General features: G+C 47.8%; 1 protein-coding gene across 3 annotated transcripts in view; it reads left to right on the top strand.

Moving 5' to 3' along the window:
• Positions 1-18024, top strand: part of RSPO2 (R-spondin 2) — a 158977-nt gene that overhangs the window by 75882 nt on the left and 65071 nt on the right. For 2 of the 3 annotated variants that reach the window (XM_054985326.1, XM_054985327.1), the window contains one exon: positions 8330-8518. The exons of the other annotated variant lie outside the window; for it this stretch is intronic. In XM_054985326.1, coding sequence (XP_054841301.1) covers positions 8330-8518 — 189 coding nt within the window. The remainder of the gene's footprint in view (positions 1-8329; positions 8519-18024) is intronic. 3 annotated transcript variants of the gene reach the window in all.

The raw sequence follows: 18024 nt of genomic DNA, 5'->3' as shown, positions 1-18024 counted from the left end.
CAAGCTGGCTCCCAGCCCTTTTGGGGGGGCCGATCCTCCACCAGCACCTCTCGCAAGGATGGAGGATCGGCCCCTAGCACCTCCCAGGGCGCAGGTGCGGGCAACTGAGACTCCCCCTGGGCATCTCGGCCTGGCCCCCACCCCGGTGCGGCTGCAGGCCCTCGCTCCCCTCTTGGAGTGCTATCCTGACCGCTCCGCGGCCGGGTACCTCTGGGAGGGATTTTCCTCCGGTTTCCGCATCCCCTTCACGGGGCCACGGGTAGCCACCACATCAGGCAACCTCAAGTCCGCCTCTGAGATGCCAGGCGTGGTGGCGGCAAAAATTGCTAAGGAGGTGGCCGCAGGCCGCGTCGCGGGCCCATTCCCTCGCCCACCTTTCCCTAACTTGAGGGTTTCCCCGCTGGGGGTGGTGCCCAAGAAGGCGCCAGGTGAGTTCCGCCTGATCCACCACCTGTCGTACCCCAAGGGGTCGTCGGTCAATGACCTCATCCCGCCTGAGCTGTGCTCGGTAAAGTACTCCTCATTCGATCATGCGGTCCGCTTAGTGCAGGGCTGCGGGGCGGGGGCCCTCATGGCCAAGTGCGATGTGCAGTCAGCTTTCCGCCTGCTGCCGGTGCACCCCCTCGATCACTCGCTACTGGGGTTCAAGTTCCAGGGGATGTGGTATTACGACAAAGCCATGCCCATGGGGTGCTCCATCGCTTGCGCTGCATTCGAGACCTTTAGTACATTCCTGGAGTGGGCCGCTAAGGGTCGCATGGGTTCCCCCCATGTCTGTCATTACCTGGATGACTTTTTGATAATGGCTCCCCCTGGGTCCCCGGCCTGTGCTAACCACCTCAGGGTCTTCCAGCATTTGGCAGCGGAGCTGGGGGTCCCCCTGGCGCAGGACAAGACTGAGGGCCCCACGACACGCCTTACATATTTGGGCATCGAGCTGGACTCGGTGGCTGGGGTGTCTCGTCTCCCGGGGGATAAGTTGGCTCGCCTTACAGAGCTTATTACGGGCCTACTGCACCAAAAGAAGTGCACGCTCAGGGAGGTCCAGTCGGTGTTGGGGCACTTGAACTTCGCCTGCAGGGTCGTCTCTCCCGGCAGGGCCTTTTGCGCCCGCCTTGCCAGGGCATGCAGGGGGGTCAGGGCCCCTCATCATTTCATCAGGCTCACCAAGGGCCTGAAGGCTGACCTCTGCGTATGGCTCAGTTTTCTGCGGGGCTTCAACGGGGTCTCCATCTGGCAGGCCCCCCTGGACTTGGGTTCCGACTTGCAGGTGCACTCTGATGCATCAGGGAGCCTTGGCTTTGGAGTTTACTTCAGGGGTCGCTGGTGCGCCCAGCAGTGGCCCTCCAGCTGGGCTGGGTCAGGAATCCTCAGAGACCTGACCTTTTTGGAGCTTTTCCCCATCCTGGTGGCAGTCTCCATCTGGGGCGGCTTCCTGCGGAACTGCCGGATCACCTTCTGGTGTGATAACCAGGCCTCCGTCAGGGTCATCAACAGTCAATCTTCTCGCTCTGAGCGGGTCATGCGGCTCATCCGCCGGTTTGTCCTGTGTTGCCTTAACACTAACATCACGTTTTCAGCACGTCACATAGCAGGTGTCGATAACGGTCTGGCGGACGCCTTGTCTCGCTTCCAGATGGAGAGATTCTTCAAGCTGGCCCCAGAGGCGAGGCGCACTCCCGACCCATTCCCGGAGGAGCTCTGGACGATTGGCACAGCACCATAATGCAGGGAGTATTGAGTTCCGTGGCCCCGTCCACACTTCGGGCCTATTCTGCCGCGGCCACCAGGTTCTTGGCCTTCTCCAAGGGGGATGGGGGCGGGGGGTCCTGGCCCCCGTCCCAGGCTGAGGTCCTCCGCTATTTGGCCCACCTGCGCAGCCTGGGGCGCGCCCCCCGGACCATGCGCAGGGACCTCGCGGCCATCTCCTTCTTTAGCAAAGCGGCCGGGTTCCCTGACCCATGCGCTGGCTTCCTCGCCCGGCGGGCAGTGGAAGGCTGGGCCCGCATGGCCCCACCGCGGCAGGACCACAGGCGGCCCATTACCCTGGGCATACTGGGGCGAGTACTCCGGGCGGTCCCCCCCCTCTGCAGGTCCTCTTACGAGGCCCAGCTCTTCCGTACGGCCTACATCCTGTCTTTTTATGGGGCATTCAGGGTCAGCGAGCTGGTGGCCGGTTCGAAGGGCGACCTGTCTGGCCGCGCGGTGGCCTTCAAGGACGTGTCCTGGTCCCCCCGGCGGGTGTCCATCAGGCTCCGCCGCTCAAAGACAGTGCAGCGGGGCACGGGTCACGTCATCCACCTGCAGGCGGCACGCCTCCGTTCCCTGTGCCCCGTGCGGGCGGTTGAAAGGTTCCTCTCGCTCCGGCCCTCCCTCTCTGGCCCACTCCTGATCCATAGGGATGGTTCCCCCCTCACCCGGTTCCAGTTCTCAGCGATCCTGCGGGCCTGCCTTCAGGCGTGCGGTTTGGCTGCCCAGGATTTCGGTACCCACTCCTTTCGCATCGGGGCTGCCACAGAGGCCGCCGGTCTCGGCCTCCCCGCAGCGGCCATCCAGGCCATTGGTCGCTGGCGGTCTGGGGCATTTAGGGCCTACATCCGCCCCGCTTTGGGGGCATCTCTCTAAAACGGTTGTCCCATGTGTTCCAGTTCCAGGTGCCAAGAAGTCGGTGTGGCTATGCGGCCACAGTATCATCCACTGGGCGGGGAAGTATGCTGCATCATCTGGCTGGGGCGCCCACCTGGGCCTGGAGGATCGGCTTCAACTGCGCTGGCTGGGAGTCCGCGGCATGCGATGGGCATCTCTGGTTCCAACTCTTCTGCGTCAAGCGCGCCACCGGGGCCCTCCGGACGCTATCCTTATACAGCTCGGCGAGAATGATTTGGCCGAACGGGAGGGCCTGGAGTTTCGACAGGCCATGTGCAATGATTTGGACTACCTCCGGGGGGTCTTTCCGGACACCGTCTTCCTCTGGTCCGATCTGCTTCAGAGGCTGGTTTGGCGGGGGGCCCAGTGTCCCAAGAAGTTGGACGGGGTGCGGCAGAGGCTGGCCCGCGCCATGGGTGAATTCATCGTGGCGGCTGGTGGTCGCATGATCACCCACTGGGACATTTCGCATAAGCTGGCCCCCTTGTTCCGGCCGGACGGTGTACACTTGTCAACCTGGGGGATGGACATATGGCTGCAGGACGTGCGGGATGGCCTCTTGGAATGGCTACAGCAATAGGAGTGTTGGCGGGAGCCTGGCCGGGCTCTTGTGGCGGTGGAGCATCGGATCAGATCCCATTGGTTGGGGGGACTGGGCCTGCGCGCACAGGCTCCCCATTAAGGGGACTCCCTTATGGAGTCTTGGGGGGTGAGCGGCAAAGGGCACGCCCAGCTCGGGGGCTGCCAGGGCACGTCACCCCCCAGGTGGCATGGGGAATCACCAAAGGGTGTACACCGGGTGATCTCCCACCTTCATGCCACTCCTGGTTCCCTCCCTCAGCCTGTGGCCTGAGGGGGACGTGGTTCATCGGCTGACAGGCGGGTCACCCGATGCTGCGGATCTGATCCTCATGCTGCGCCAATACTCCTCGTTTGCTGTTTATTAATAAAGTTGTGGCCTTGTTTTCTCCAGTCCAGTGTCTGCTTGTTTTGTGTCTCGCCGTGCACTCTCCCCTCGGCCTTCAACCATAGGCTGCAAACGACACAAGCATGACACCATGTAGAAAATACTGTGGGCTATTTAAATTGTTGATTCCATTAGGAACACGACCAGTAGAGATAAGTGGATACATTACCTCTGCCCATATACATGTTTTCCTCATAATGTGTATACAGTCCTTTGTGCTGGATCCTTTAATCTGCAAACTTAAGGATCACGGATCTTTCCCATGTTCCCTTTCCACCATTTCTTATCTTCAGAAAGTTTCTTCTGGAGGTTGTTGTACAAGTATGGACTAATAGCCACGTGGGTTGGGAGGCAGCAGTGGTGAGGGGGCAAAATTAGAGGTATGCTGACAGTAGCATTGCCAGCCTCCAGGTGGGACCTGAAGATATGGAATTGCAGCTGATCTCCAGACTACAGAGTTTAGCTCCCCTGAAGGAAATGGCTTCTTTGGAGGGGAGACTCTATGGTATTATACCTTGCTGAGGTCCCTCCTCTCTCCAAACCCCTGGTTCCACCCTCAAATCTCCAGGAATTTCCCAATCTGTAGGTGGCAACCCCAGCTGCCAGAGGAAAGGTTATAGTACTGCCTAGGTTGCACTGGAAATCTCTGCCTACTTCTGTTTTGTGGTAATCCATCACTTTATTCCATGGGTATTCCACCATCATGTTAGTTCCTCTTGAGCTCCTGCCGTAAATCAGTACCAAAGTACAAAGTCGGGAATTTGCCATGTCATTGGGTTGGCCCAGCAGAAGGATCTGGCAGCATCGCTCTGTTACCTCCTTCCCTTTCCTTTTGCCATTTGTCCCACAGCTTCTCTCTGATAATAAGGAGAACCTCAAAAGCCATCAATAAGGTAAAATCCAGAAGAAGTTTTACTGGATTCCTCTTCATCACAGCAGCACCCTGTCCTATGGTGTGCTTTGGGAGGTTCTTTGGGTCAAATAGCGGCCTTTCTGTGAACTCTTCTGCTGTTTTTAAAGGATGACTGTGATGTGATCTCTTTTCTTTCTTTCTTTCTTTTTGTTGAAACAAGCAGTTGTGTTAACCATGGCTCATCATATGAAATGAAGGAGGTAAAGTTTTGGCAGTTTTGTTTATTTCAAAATGAATGGAAGAAATGTCCCATAGGACCAAATTCTGTTGTTGTGTTTCAGGATCAAGCTGGATTTTTTTGCAGCATAAAGGCAAAGGTATTTACGAACTGCAGTACGTTGCCACTGTCACTTGTACTTAACAACCTCCTGGCATTTCCCAGAAATCTTTTATCATTTGATAGACTATTGAACGAGTAGAGTTTTGATAGGGGAATTCTTTGAGGCACAAGCGAATAAGGCAATCAGATTTAATAGAAAGCCACTTTTTATTTAACAAGAAATTCACAGGATAAATAGGTCCGTGGAGAATGAAAGCCAGCATTAAATAAGACTAATGAGTCAAGACAGGAGGTGAAAATAAAGGCTTAGCAATTACTAATTCCTAACACTTATTTTACTTTAGGCTACGCAGTCCTCCTGTAACTGCTGTTGTTATACAGAGATTTGTATATTGTTTGATGTGTCCTGGATGGTTTGTCATGTGGTCATGCTGGGCTTTGATGGTTGTCTCTCCCATACAGTTATTTTGCCTTCATCTTCATTCTTCTGTGCAGTCCCAAATTGGACCGTGCACACGGAGTCTTGCTGCTTGGAGGAATTTTCTAGCTTTCTAGAGATGCTCACTCTGCCAGCTTGTGGGTGACTGTTTCCCACCTAAGAGCCATGCCACCAATGGATGTGGTGCCCCTCCCTTTGTGGGGAGGAGAGTTGGCTAGCTGTTCTGTAAAATGTTTGTTTTTCTTCGATCCAGGGGTGATCTTTGTCAGTGAAAAGGCATTATTTAAGAAATGTGTGAGATGCTGTATAAAGTTGACACAAATAGACCAGCACAAGTTGTATTTGTTGTGTTTAGACAAAGGCCATGATTTTTTAAAAAAAAATCCTGTCAGAAATTTACTTCAGAGGCAAGAAATAAAAGGGAAGTACATCTAAAAGCCTCTCTTTGGGAAAAGGCAGGGCTTTTTTTCAGCAGGAATGCGGGGCAACGGAGTTCCGGAACCTCTTGAAAATGGTCACATGGCTGGTGGCTCCCCCCCCCCCCCGATCTCCAGACAGAGGGGAGTTTAGACTGCCCTCGGCGCGGAGGGCAATCTAAACTCCCCTCTGTCTGGAAATCAGGGGGCAGGGCCACTAGCCATGTGACCATTTTCTCCGAGGGCAACCCTCTGAGTTCCACCACCTCTTTTCCCAGAAAAAAAAGCCCTGGGAAAAGGTACTGGCAAGCCCCAACATTCTGATCACCTCAGGGGCCGTGGAGGAGCATACCAAGAGAGTGGAGTCTGTGTCGTTGAGGGTGTTGGTTCTGAGATCAGATCTGACAAGGCAGCACATGCAGGTCCACAAAGATCAAGTTGACTCTGAGAAGTTTCTAGGATCTGCCGTTGAAGAAGCCCAGGAAGACAAAGCATGCTGAACACAAGCATGCGTCAGAACATGAGCCTTTGAAGGTCCACTCCCCGATTCCTCAGTGTCCAGTGGTGGCAGTTGTGCAGGAGATGGTGATGCTGCTATCACCTAGCATGCTGTCTCAGATAGTACAGTCCTTAGCAGTTACCATTCTAAGCCTATTCAATTCATTGGGTTAACTTTACTTAAGACTGCACTATAGAAAAGAGTCCAGTAGCACCTTTAAGACTGACCAACTTTACTGTAGCATAAGCTTTCGAGAATCACAGTTCTCTTCGTCAGATGCATGGAGGGTAAGAAGAAGCTGGTCAGATACATAGGTGGAGAGGGGAGGGGGGAGTAGACTGCACTGTATGTGAGCTTTCTACTTAGTGGGGATGTATACCCAGGCCTTCCTAGTCCAACACTGTTACACTGTACTGGATCTCTGTTGTCCAAAGTCCAGCCAGGTATCTATGAACAATCTGTCCTGTTGGTTCATTGGTCATGTGGAGGGGGTGGGGGGCTCTGTTGACTGATGGATCTTTCAAGACCATTTAATGTATTTGATCTGTTTTGTGTATCCTAATTTTTTGGAACTTCTCTTCTGAGGTTTGATGGTTTTAATTTAATTTAATTGGGATGACCTCCTGGTTGGTTGCTGACTGGGGCTAGAAACTCTTGGTTGTTCTTCTGAGGGCTGTTCTGATGGCAATGGTGAGAAATGATGGGAGGACCAAGTTCTTGCAAGTTCTTACATGTGATGTTGGAGCTTTGTGACAGGAAATCCAGATGTGGCATTTTGTCCTAAAAAGCTGCCATGGATACCCTGATACGGGTTGGGACTGCAGTACTGAGGAATAACTCTGTTGATGGTATTTCTCTGAAATAGCCTCTCTGGGCTGCTTCTAATCCTGGTATAGAATATGACTGGTACATACATGAGACCTGTCTTTTTATCCCCTACTGGGCCTTAAAGCCACTTGGGAACTGCCCATTTTATACCATATGGGGGTGGAATTTGGCCCTGATCAGTCATTCCGCCCCCCTTTCCCCATTGTTGCATTTTTGAGGCCAAATAATCTGTCTGGAGTTTCACTCGCGGAATTCCAGTGTCCATGTTGCTTAGCCCTGACAGCTAACGGGAAAACACTACAGTAATACAATTAAAATACTGTATTATATTGTATTATTTCAATAACATTGAATAGTATTGTTCCTGCAGTTGTTTCTGAGATAGGGTTGTGGATCTGGACTTTTAAATGTATATTGGGCTGCCCCTTCCAGCTGCTGGGGGCGGGGCTACTCTTTGGGCTGCTATGGAAAGTTTGACTGGCTGTAAATAAAAATTTTAAAACTACATATTGAGCTGTACTGTTTCTGTATTGTAGGTTAGTTTGATAGTTAGATAGAAATTTAATAAATTAAATTAATCAAATTTGTTGTATTTTTATGATATATCACTAGCCACTCTGGGTGCTGAGGAGGAAAGGTGGGATATTAATTTTTATTTTTAAAAATAAAGCATTTCTTGCTTGGAGACTTAACTGCTTAACTAGGGAATGACTGCTTAACTAGGGAATTAACTGCTTTCCTTCAAGACTCTTTATCTGCTCTTTTCTGTTTTCAGTACTTACATATGACTTGTCAGTTAGCAATTGAGGAGATTAGAAGGTATTGAAATAATATATGCACAGATGTAAGTTTTATTTGAATAAAAGAGAATGGTTTAAAAATTGTATTATATTTTCCTTTTGGATAAAAGGATCGCTCCCTTTCCATTTACATGTTGCAATTAGTAAATGGCCTGCCATAATAGACGAGGACATATTGATAAAATAAAGACACTTTCCCCATTTGAACCCATTTGTCTTCCATTGCTGGCAAAAGGGATGCATTTATATGTATGCTATAGTTAAAATGTAGTTCATTGGCTTCATTTAGCAGAGCTGTGGCTAATTTTGTTTTGATCTCCAGCTGTATTTAATATCATGCATTTTATTAATAATTTTGGCTTGTTAAATTGTACCACATGGTAATAAAGAAATGGAACTTTCCCTTCCAAAGCAAATTTCCCATCTCATTCTCATTTCTGCCCAAGATTTCTCTAATACTGCTTTTAAGGAAGGAATTATGTGGTTGTTCTTGATTTTTATTAGTAATTTCTCTCTCTCTCTCTCTTTAAAAAACTCACAGCCAACTATGGAACAAATCCTATTTGCAAAGGTTGCTTGTCTTGCTCCAAAGACAACGGATGCATCAGATGTCAGCATAAGTTATTCTTCTTTCTCAGAAGAGAAGGAATGAGGCAATATGGTGAATGTTTGAATTCCTGCCCTTCAGGGTACTACGGTCTCCGAGCCCCAGATATGAACAGATGTTCAAGTGAGTTTTCTCTCTGTTTTTTGAGTCTACCGTTTAATGTAGAGAATGATAGAGTAGAGAACTTAACAGTGATACTTCCACAGGTGATACTAGATTATTATAAGCTTTTTCTCCTGAAGGAATCACCAGTTATCTGGAATGTGTTGCATTTACCAATTATCTTGCTTTGTCTGAGCGGTGCTTTGAAACAAACTCTCCTGTGGTTGTCAGAAAAGAAGCAACTTTTTATCAGTGACTGTATATTTATGAGCTTATGATATGTTCTTGTTGACTGACTTGCCAAAACCAACACACCTGTTCTCTGTTGTGTTCTGTACACACTATACCTTAAGATCTCTTTGTCACACCACTTCTGTTTATGGATTGGTTCCAACGTAAAATTTCCACTTGCAATAGAGCTCTTGCACAAGTGGAAATGCAAGAAAAATACTGTAGTAGTAGCCACTTGTACTAAGTCATATTTATTGTATCTCCCCTTGTGTTTCTGCTTGTGCAAGTTCCAGGCATTATCCTATTTAAAGAGGAAAGCACGAGGTGTTGCACGAGTTCTTGCACAAGTGGAACTTGTTGTAGGTCTGTTCATGTTTCTGCTTGCACACTTCTGGAAGAGGCTTCCAGGTAGCCCTTTGCACTTACTGTTTCCCCACATCTGATCTACTTCCAACCGTCCAATCGCTCTTTCTGTGCTAAAAACGCCTGCTCAAAACCTATGTTATGTAGTCACACTAAACAGTGCAAAAATAAATGAATCCTGGATATAAGAACAGTTTTCTGCAGAGAATATGATTCATATATATGCATACTGAGTGAGTGCAAATGAAGTGCAGAGTATGTAGAGAGAGTTCTCAAAATTTTCCTTCTACCAGTGACCCAACCACAACTCCAAAAAGCAGATGTTGAAGGTCAAGGGACAAACCTCATGGGGAAGATGTCGCATGCTGTAGCATAGTGGTTGAGTGGTTGGATTGCAAATCAGTGCTCTGCTGGTTTGACTCTCACTACTGCCATGCACTCTGCAGGTGGCTTTGGGTAAGGCACTCCTCTCAGCCCCAGCTTCCCAGGGTATTGTGGGGGTAATAATACACTGACTTTGTCCATTGCTCTGAGTGTGGCACTAATCTGTCTAGAAGAGCGGTATATAAGAGCACTCATTATTATTATGACCCAAGGGGCCTCCTCTTCAGTGAAGAGGCGGAATTAGACAAAATCACCTCTTCAATTCATTGAAGCAAGCTCTCTGCTCATGTGAAAGCAGGGGTGATTTTGCTCAATTCCCCTTTGTCACTGAAGCCTCTGTGCCACGTGGCATTTGTCCATGACACTCAGTATCGGCTTGGAGGAGCACTGTGGCTATTGAGTTGAAAGGGCAGGGCTTCTTTTCAGCAGGAACGTGGTGGAATGGAGTTCCAAAACCTCTTGAAAATGGTCACAGGGCTGTTGGCCCTGCCCCCTGATCTCCAGACAGAGGGGAGTTTAGATTGCCCTCCACGCTGCCGAGCAGCGCGGAGGGCAATCTAAACTCCCCTCTGTCTGGAGATCAGGGGGCGGGGCCAACAGCCCTGTGACCATTTTCTCTGAGGGCAACCCACTGAGTTCCACCACCTCTTTTTCCAGAAAAAAAGCCCTGTGAAAGGGAATATGGGTAGGAAACTCCTTACATTGACTGTTTGTAGGATTCAACCACTGTCTTCATGCTTCAGAAAGTTATGTGGAAGGTAGAGTGATGTACGTATCCATTGTGTACATAAGTCTCCTGCCTGCATCAGTTTTCTACAACAGAAGGAGAAACATATAACAAGTTGCTCTAGCGTCAGCCAAATATATCTGGAGCAAACTAACTGGTCATAACTCTGTGATTTCATCAGCTGAGACAAGCTTTGGACCGTGCAGGGAAAGGTTCCTCTTAGATCTGTTTTCCTGCCTTGGTATAAAACACAGCAGTGCTCTCCCACCTCACTGCCATACGAAATTGCATCATTAAGATACTTGTAAACACATGCAGTTAACTCAGTTTAGGATCCCGGTTCGACTTTTGATGACTGCGGCATCCGGTAGTGATGGGTATGTATGGAAGATCCATCATGGACCACACAAGAGTTATTTATTCACTTTGACCATCAGACTCCTCGAGGGAGGCAGTTTGGACACATGCATCCAGCAGCCATACGAAATTTATTTATTTATTTATTTTAGATTTTTATTCCACCCTCCCCACATTTCCAGCAGGCTCAGGGCGGATTGCAAGATACATAAACGTTAAAATATATAAAACAATTATCATAATTAACGATTCTAAAAAAATCTCATTTACACAATTAAAATACAATTATAAATTATAAATATCAGCATAGCGGCACAAAATTCAACTGATCAAAAATTTTAAACAACTTCAGAGCACCTCTGCATTAAAAAGTTTTTTAAATGGGGGGTATTGGTGGTGGAGGAGGGCCTCATCAACCGGCCAGGGGGGTTCCGCCTAGCACTGCCCATATGCCTGGCGGAACAGCTCCGTGTTGCAGGCCCGGCAAAAGGATAACAAATCTTGCCAGGCCTTAGTCTCTTCAGACAGAGCAATTCCACCAGGCTGGGGCCAGGATCGAAAAGGCCCTGGCCCTGGTCGATGCCAGGCGAGCCTCCCTGGGGCCAGGGACCTTTAATAGATGTTTCTCACTGTGTCGGCAAGCCTTCTCTTGAACACTTTCTTTGCCAGGGTTGCCTGGGCTGTTTCCTTGATCCTCAGGAGCTGCTGGGATGCAGAACCTGGGAGGGAGAAGCATCGCTGATACTGTAATATCATTTCCGGTTGATACCCTGTGTTATAATGCGACCTACAACTCCAGAGCCAAGTATGGCTCTTTAAAAGTAAATGAAATCTTTTCAGTTGAGGTGTACTGGAAAGCGATGCAAAATGCTAGAATAACCAATATGTGGAGGGAAATATTCTGATGGGACAAAAGGCCTTTTCAGAAATAGTGTTGGGGGAGTGCAGATGCACTATGGATTAATAATCAACCTGCCTGTTGTCAGTAAATTTTAGCTGTATATTTTCAGTTGTGCAAAAGGACTGTTTTTTACACCGACCCATCATTGACTCCTTGTTCTGAATTTTTCTCTGTGACTGTAAAAGACTCCTGCAGTAATGTAAAAAGATGCAGAAGCACTCCTGCAGGTTGTTCCCTTGTCTTCAACCACTTTGTCAGGAGGATGCAGAATGTATCAATCCCACACATTCCAGAAAGGGGATTTTTTGTAAGACATGTTAAAGTTGCCAGGTGCTCTTCTGAGGCAGGTGAACTCCTGCCCCTGCCCTTCATTACCTCTGCTCGATTCAGTGAGCAGCGTGAGAAAAACTGAGGTGGGGACACTGTCACAGCCCCTTCCCCCCATGCATAACACTTTACCTGTCATGACCCTCTCTGACTAGCCCGGTGACTCTGGTTTGGAGGGCTCAGAGGAAGAACATGAGAAGCCAGGCCAGATACCCAGAAGGACCAGTGATTATCAGGAAAGCCTGATGCTGCAGCGGCACTTGCCAGCCACGCTCCAGTAGCGCCAGAGACCACCCTGCCAGGGAGACCTTGCCACCAGCCTCTGAGATAACTCGTAAGCCTCCACTAGGCAGGATGCAAACCTGGGCCTGTAGGCCACCAGGACCGTCTCCCACTCTGCAGCAGTGGAGTCCGTGGTAGGCCAGAGCTGAAACAGAACAAAGGAGGTGAAATGCCAGACTGGCAGCATGCAATCCCAGCCTGGATCCAAAACAGGCGTCTGAGAGTAGTGCTGTTGTGCAGGATCCTGGCCAAGGCACAGAACAGTCTGAGAAGCCCTAGAGCCAAGCTACAAGTGATGCCTGACACAGGTTGGACACTTGTCAGCTTCCCTCAAGTTTTGATGGGAAATGTAGGCATCCTGGTTTTACAGCTTGGCTCTCCATTACAGCTGCAAGACCAGGACGTCTACATTTCCCATCAAAACTTGAGGGAAGCTGACAAGTGTCCAACCTGTGTCAGGCGTCACTTGTAGCTTGGCTCTCAGCGCCTGCCATCAAGTGCCGCTGAGCTAGATCAACTCCCAGCCTATTTAGGTGGAGGATTGGTTAGGCTGCATTCCAGGGTCAAGCGGACCACCAGGAACAAGCCCCGTGCTCCAGCTCCAGCCCCTGCCTTTAGCTCCAAGCCTTAGCAAGTCAAACCTTAGGCCTTACTCTAGAGGAGCCAGCTTGTCTGCAGAGCTCAGGACACTAGGAATTGACTCAGTTTTCATGATATTTAGCGATTGGGAAATTTCCTATATCATTGGGGAGTGGCAGAACTTCCGGCTCTCACTCTTATGCATTGCTGTGAATTGGAACTCAGCACATCCGAAAGCATAACAGCAGGTTGCATGAAACTGCTGTTTTCTAGGTAAAATACCAAATTCATAGATCTGATGGCATTGTTAAAATTCCCTGAAAAGGAATATTAGCTCGCAGGCTCTCCATACGTATTTGTAGATATGTAATTCTCACGTTGCCTGTTTTTACTAAACTTGTGGTATCTGCTTGAGGATGATGTTCCTTGCTTTGTGTTTTCAAGTGTTGCTCTGTGCTGCCTAATATTTACCATGTGGCTGCCTTCGGCTTGAAGATGAAAATGATCCCAGGGTATAGCTTCTATATTTCATTTGTGAAGCACTTTGGAATCTTGGCCTAAGCTATGCGTGCTTTAATTGTGATGTCAGGAACTCTTCCCATTTTAAAGCTCATCCCCCACCCCCACAACATTTGAGCTTATTTTCTAGGCTGTTTTTTGTTATCGCTTGCTTGTGTTTGTGGAAGTAAGCCTTTTGGAAAGGTATATTCAAATATCAGCACAAGATAGCTTGAAGTTATAATAGTAATACTAGGAGTGGGAGGGAGAGCTTGGAAAATATCTTAATTAAAGGCATGTGGTGCTCTCCTTATGGTAGACATTTGCAGCCCCCACCCCTCCTCTATACCTGTGCACATTAAATAGAAATAAATCCCATTGATTTCAGGGTGATTTACCACCACATGATCTGCTGGGGCATTGATCTGATTTATTTGAGACTCTTTGGAAAGACCCAAGTCTCAGGTTGGGGATCAGGAAGCAAACTGATAGTTGGGACAGGAAGTGATTGGCTCCTTATGTCACCTGCCCCTAATGGGTGGGTAGAACTGTTGCCATCTTCAGTGGTAGAGTTGAAGAGCAGCAAAAACAACCCAGAGGTATCTTTTCTGGTCATTCAGAAAGTAAAATCCATAGGTTCTGCTGCTAGAGAGCCTGGATTAAGATTTCTGGTACTGATTATCACAAAGGTCCCCCCTCCGTGACTTAATCAGACATGAATGTACACAGAACTGCCTTAGGCCATTGCTCCATCATGGTCTGCTTTCTACTCAGACAGGCAGTGGCTCCCCAGGATTTCGGGCAGAGGTCTTTCATGCACCTCCTACCCGATCCTTTTAACTGGAGATGCCGGGGATTGAACTTAAAGCCTTCTACATGCAGAGCATTAGGACCCTCCCTAGTCCAGTAATTGTTTCATTCAACCTTCATGGACAATTCTAGATGCAAAGTACCTCTGACAGATTCAATTTAATAAGATCACTTCAAGTCAACAACTTTGCCAAACGGCCAAGAATGAAAACAGGTAGCTGGTTATCTATATGTTTGATACTGATCTTGATTGGTTAATATCCCAAATGCACAGCCCTAATTTTTTTAAAAATCCGTTTTAATTAATATAGGACTTAATATATGAATTTCTGTTGTTGTTCTGGAACCTGCTGTCTGTTTTAGAGATTACAGAGGAAGCCATTGATTGTTTTTGCCTTGCTTCTTTGCGATGGCGGGTATCTGTGTCATCCTATTTGCAAGTTATGCCAAATGCAGAATTATTTTCTTTTGTTGCTTGTTAGAACAACTTTAGATGACTATTTATTTTCAAAATTTATACCTTGTCTTTCTTACCTCATCAGGGCCACCAAGACAGCTAACAAATCAAAAATATAATTAATCAAATCACTCCTCAGAAACCATTAAAACAAAAGCCATTAACACAATTAAAACCAAGAATAAAATGCACAGACAAAAACATAAAAACAGCAGCTAAAACATAGGGAAGGAGGGGTCACTGAGGGAATGCCAGACAAAACAAAATGTCTTGACCCACTGGAAGATAGCAATGGAAGGGAACGGATGTGTCTCCCGGGGGGAAGATGGGGGATGGGAGGAGTTCCAGGGTTTTCATGTAGTATTCATGTACAGTTATTAAATTAGTCTTGCTTGATGTTGGATGCCCTATCTGACTCTCGACATTCTTTTTGTCTTTTGTTCTGACATTGTTTACTCTGTGTTAAAAATTTCTGGCTAGATTGAAAATCTCTACTGGTTGTTATGAGAGGGGGTAGTGCTTATATAAGTTGATTTTAAAATGCCTGCACATTTTATAAAATAAAACTCTTCAGCAGTTTTTATTTCTGGAACATTTCCCCATTTACACTAAGGAAGAGCTAGAACTCGTATCTGATAGAAAATGTTGACATGGATTTTAAAAGTGTGACTCTTGCCAAGCATAACACTGTTCAGTGCCACACAGCCAAATGCAGCAGCTCCAGAATTCTGAAAAATTTTGCATTTCAAAACTAATTTTCTCTGCTAGTTGTGATTTTAGGCATCTCAAATTTGCCGGATTGTTTCTTTTTTCCCCTACAGCGTATCATGTAATTTCATCTCTAGAGCTGCCTATAATGTTTTCTGCTAGTGGAAGGAAACTAATCTCTGCCCAAAGCTTTTTAGAAGAAGAAATCAGCCTCTTCTATAAAGAATTTAAACAGGATTTCATAGGGTGAATGACTATATTGGTGGAACTTTTTTTATTTAAAGCGTTTATATCCCCAAAGCCAACTTGCACCGTTAGAGAAGCAACTTCTTTATTGGTCATAGTAAAAAAAAGATCTTCGCAGTTTCTGGATTCTGCTCTTAATAAAAATTGTTCTGTGCCTCAGGCTCTGCCAAAAAGGAGGACGGGATGAACTGGGGGCAGGAGGCACAAATAGCAGAGGACCTTGAGTTACCTGGATATCTCCCGGAATTGTAACCAATCTCCATACTACAGAGATCTCTTCCCATGGAGAAAACGGCCGCTGGGGAGGGTGGACTCTATGGCATCACATCCCTGCTGAGGCCCTCCTTTCCCCAAACTCTGCCCTCCCCAGGCTCCACCTCTAAATCTCCAGGAATTTTCTAACCTGGAGTTGACAACCCCAAGGGTTGTCAGGTGTCTAGTTTTCACCTGGACAGTCTGGGTTTTTTTTTTTTTTTACTATCTGGGGGAAAACATAATTAAAAAACTGGACAGCTTGCCTATCCAGCCCACCTGCCAGTGTGCCTCCTGTATGTGCCCTGCCACTGCAGCCGCTGGTGGAGTAGGCAGCCAGCAAGCCCACCTCCTGTGCGCCAATGCCGTTGGGGGGGGAGTGTTGTGGGAGTGTGTGGCCAGCCAGTCCGCCCGCCCAGCCTCCTGTGCATGCCCTGCTACAGTCACTGAGAGAGTGAGCAGCCAGCCAGTCCAGGCTCCTGTGCACATGCCACCCGGAAGTGGCTGGCCAGCCACTTGCCCCGGAAGTGGGGCAGCATGATGATGCCACCCTGGTAGTGAAGTTGTCAGGAAGAGGGGTGTGCAATTTGGGTTTCCAATTTGGGGGAAATATCCGAATCGGACCCGATTTGCAAAGATTCGGGACTTCTGAATCAGGCCCAGCACGCTGGGCTTGATTCAGAAACCCTGGATCAAAGCTTCCTCAAGCAATTCGTATTGCTTCAGGAAGCTTCGGGTCAAGGGTTTAAATGCCCCTTTCCTTGTCCCTGCAAAACAGCAGGGAAAGGGGCATTTAAGCCGGGATGGCTGTTCGGTGGGGAAATGCCCTTGGCTTTTTCACCCAAGGGGAGGGAGCTCCTTCTGCCTCCCTCCCATTGGATGAACAGCCCTGCTCTGAGCTTTGAAACCTCCAAGCTGGCTATTTCACCCAATGGGAGGAAAATAGCCAGCCTGGATATTCTTTCAAAGCTTAGAGCAGCGCTGAAAAGCCCTGCTCTGAGCTTTGAAAAAGTCCAAGCCAGCTGTTTCACCCAATAGGAGGGAGCTCCCTCTGCCTCCTTCTCATTGGATGAAATAGCTGGCTTGGAGTTTTTCAAAGCTCAGAGCAGGGCTTTTCAGCAATGTTCTGAGCTTTGAAAGTATCCAGGCTGGCTTTTTTCCTCCCATTGGGTGAAATAGCTGGCTTGGAGTTTTTCAAAGCTCAGAGCAGGGCTTTTCAATGCTGCTTTGAGCTTTTAAAGTTTTCAGGCTGGCTTTTTCACCCAATGGGATGAGGGAAGAGGGAGCTCCCTCTTCCCCCCTCCCATCAGGGTAAAAAGCCAACAGCTCCTGCTAATCCTCTGTATGCTCCAAATTTTTACGGAGCATATCGAAGCGGCTGAAATGCCCTAATCCCAAAGTGGCTCGCTACTTCGGGTTTAGGGGTATTTCGGATTCTTTTCCTGCTTCGGGTAAAACCGAAGCAGGAAACCCGAATCTTTTCCCGGTGCACTCCCCTAGTCAGGAATTGTGGAAGCATGCACAGGAAGACGATTCTCTAAGGTAAGTGCTTGTCCCTCCTGCCTGGGGCCTGATATTTTTCCAGACCTCATCTGGCAACCCTAGTCTGAACCCATCTAGTTAGCTTTTTAAAGAAAATTGTGGGGTGACTTTTCCCTTCATTCCTTTTGAGTCTTCTTGTATTTTTCCCCCGCTCTTCTTCCAGGAACTGAGATTAGGATATTGGCCGATGAAGTTACCTTATACTTAATCAGTCTGTTGGTCCATTTACTTCTGTATTTCCCTCTGGCGGCAACTTTCACGAGTTGCAATCAGAGAAAACTATTTCCCAGAACACACTATTTTTAAGTAGACTGCCAAGGATTAAAACTGGGAATTTCTGCATGCAAAGCATTGTTTTTTCACTGAGCCATGGCCAGTCCTGGAAGAACTGAGTGTAAGTTTTGTATCAGGCTGAGAGAACCTTCTGTCAGCCCTGCCAAACCTAGTAGATCTGTTAGTGTTTGGAGATCTGACAAAGTACCTGTTGAATGAGCATCAGTATATTCAACATTCCTTGTGGGATTCAAGTTTTGAGACTTTTTAAATATGCACACAAAAGAAATATGGAAGTTTATAGGCCCTGTATGTTAATGATCTAATGGGATCCCGCTGCTGATAATTAATGTTCTTTTGGTAGCTAGGAAAATTGGACAGAGAATATTAACATGTTCTTGTTTCCCATGACATATATATAAATATTTAGCACAACTGATGCAGCAATATAGCTGATTGTGAGAACACGGTAAGGGCTGATGCATGCACATGCCTCCCTTGATATTTCGCCCTTCCTTGACTTACAGATTGGTACGTGAACTGCTTTAAAAGAAAAGCAATGTAAAGTGATTTGGGGTGTTAAGTTCTCC

This window comes from Eublepharis macularius, chromosome 7 (genome assembly GCF_028583425.1).
Source record: "Eublepharis macularius isolate TG4126 chromosome 7, MPM_Emac_v1.0, whole genome shotgun sequence".
Lineage (NCBI taxonomy): Eukaryota > Metazoa > Chordata > Lepidosauria > Squamata > Eublepharidae > Eublepharis > Eublepharis macularius.
This window is presented reverse-complemented; position numbering and strand designations above follow the sequence as displayed.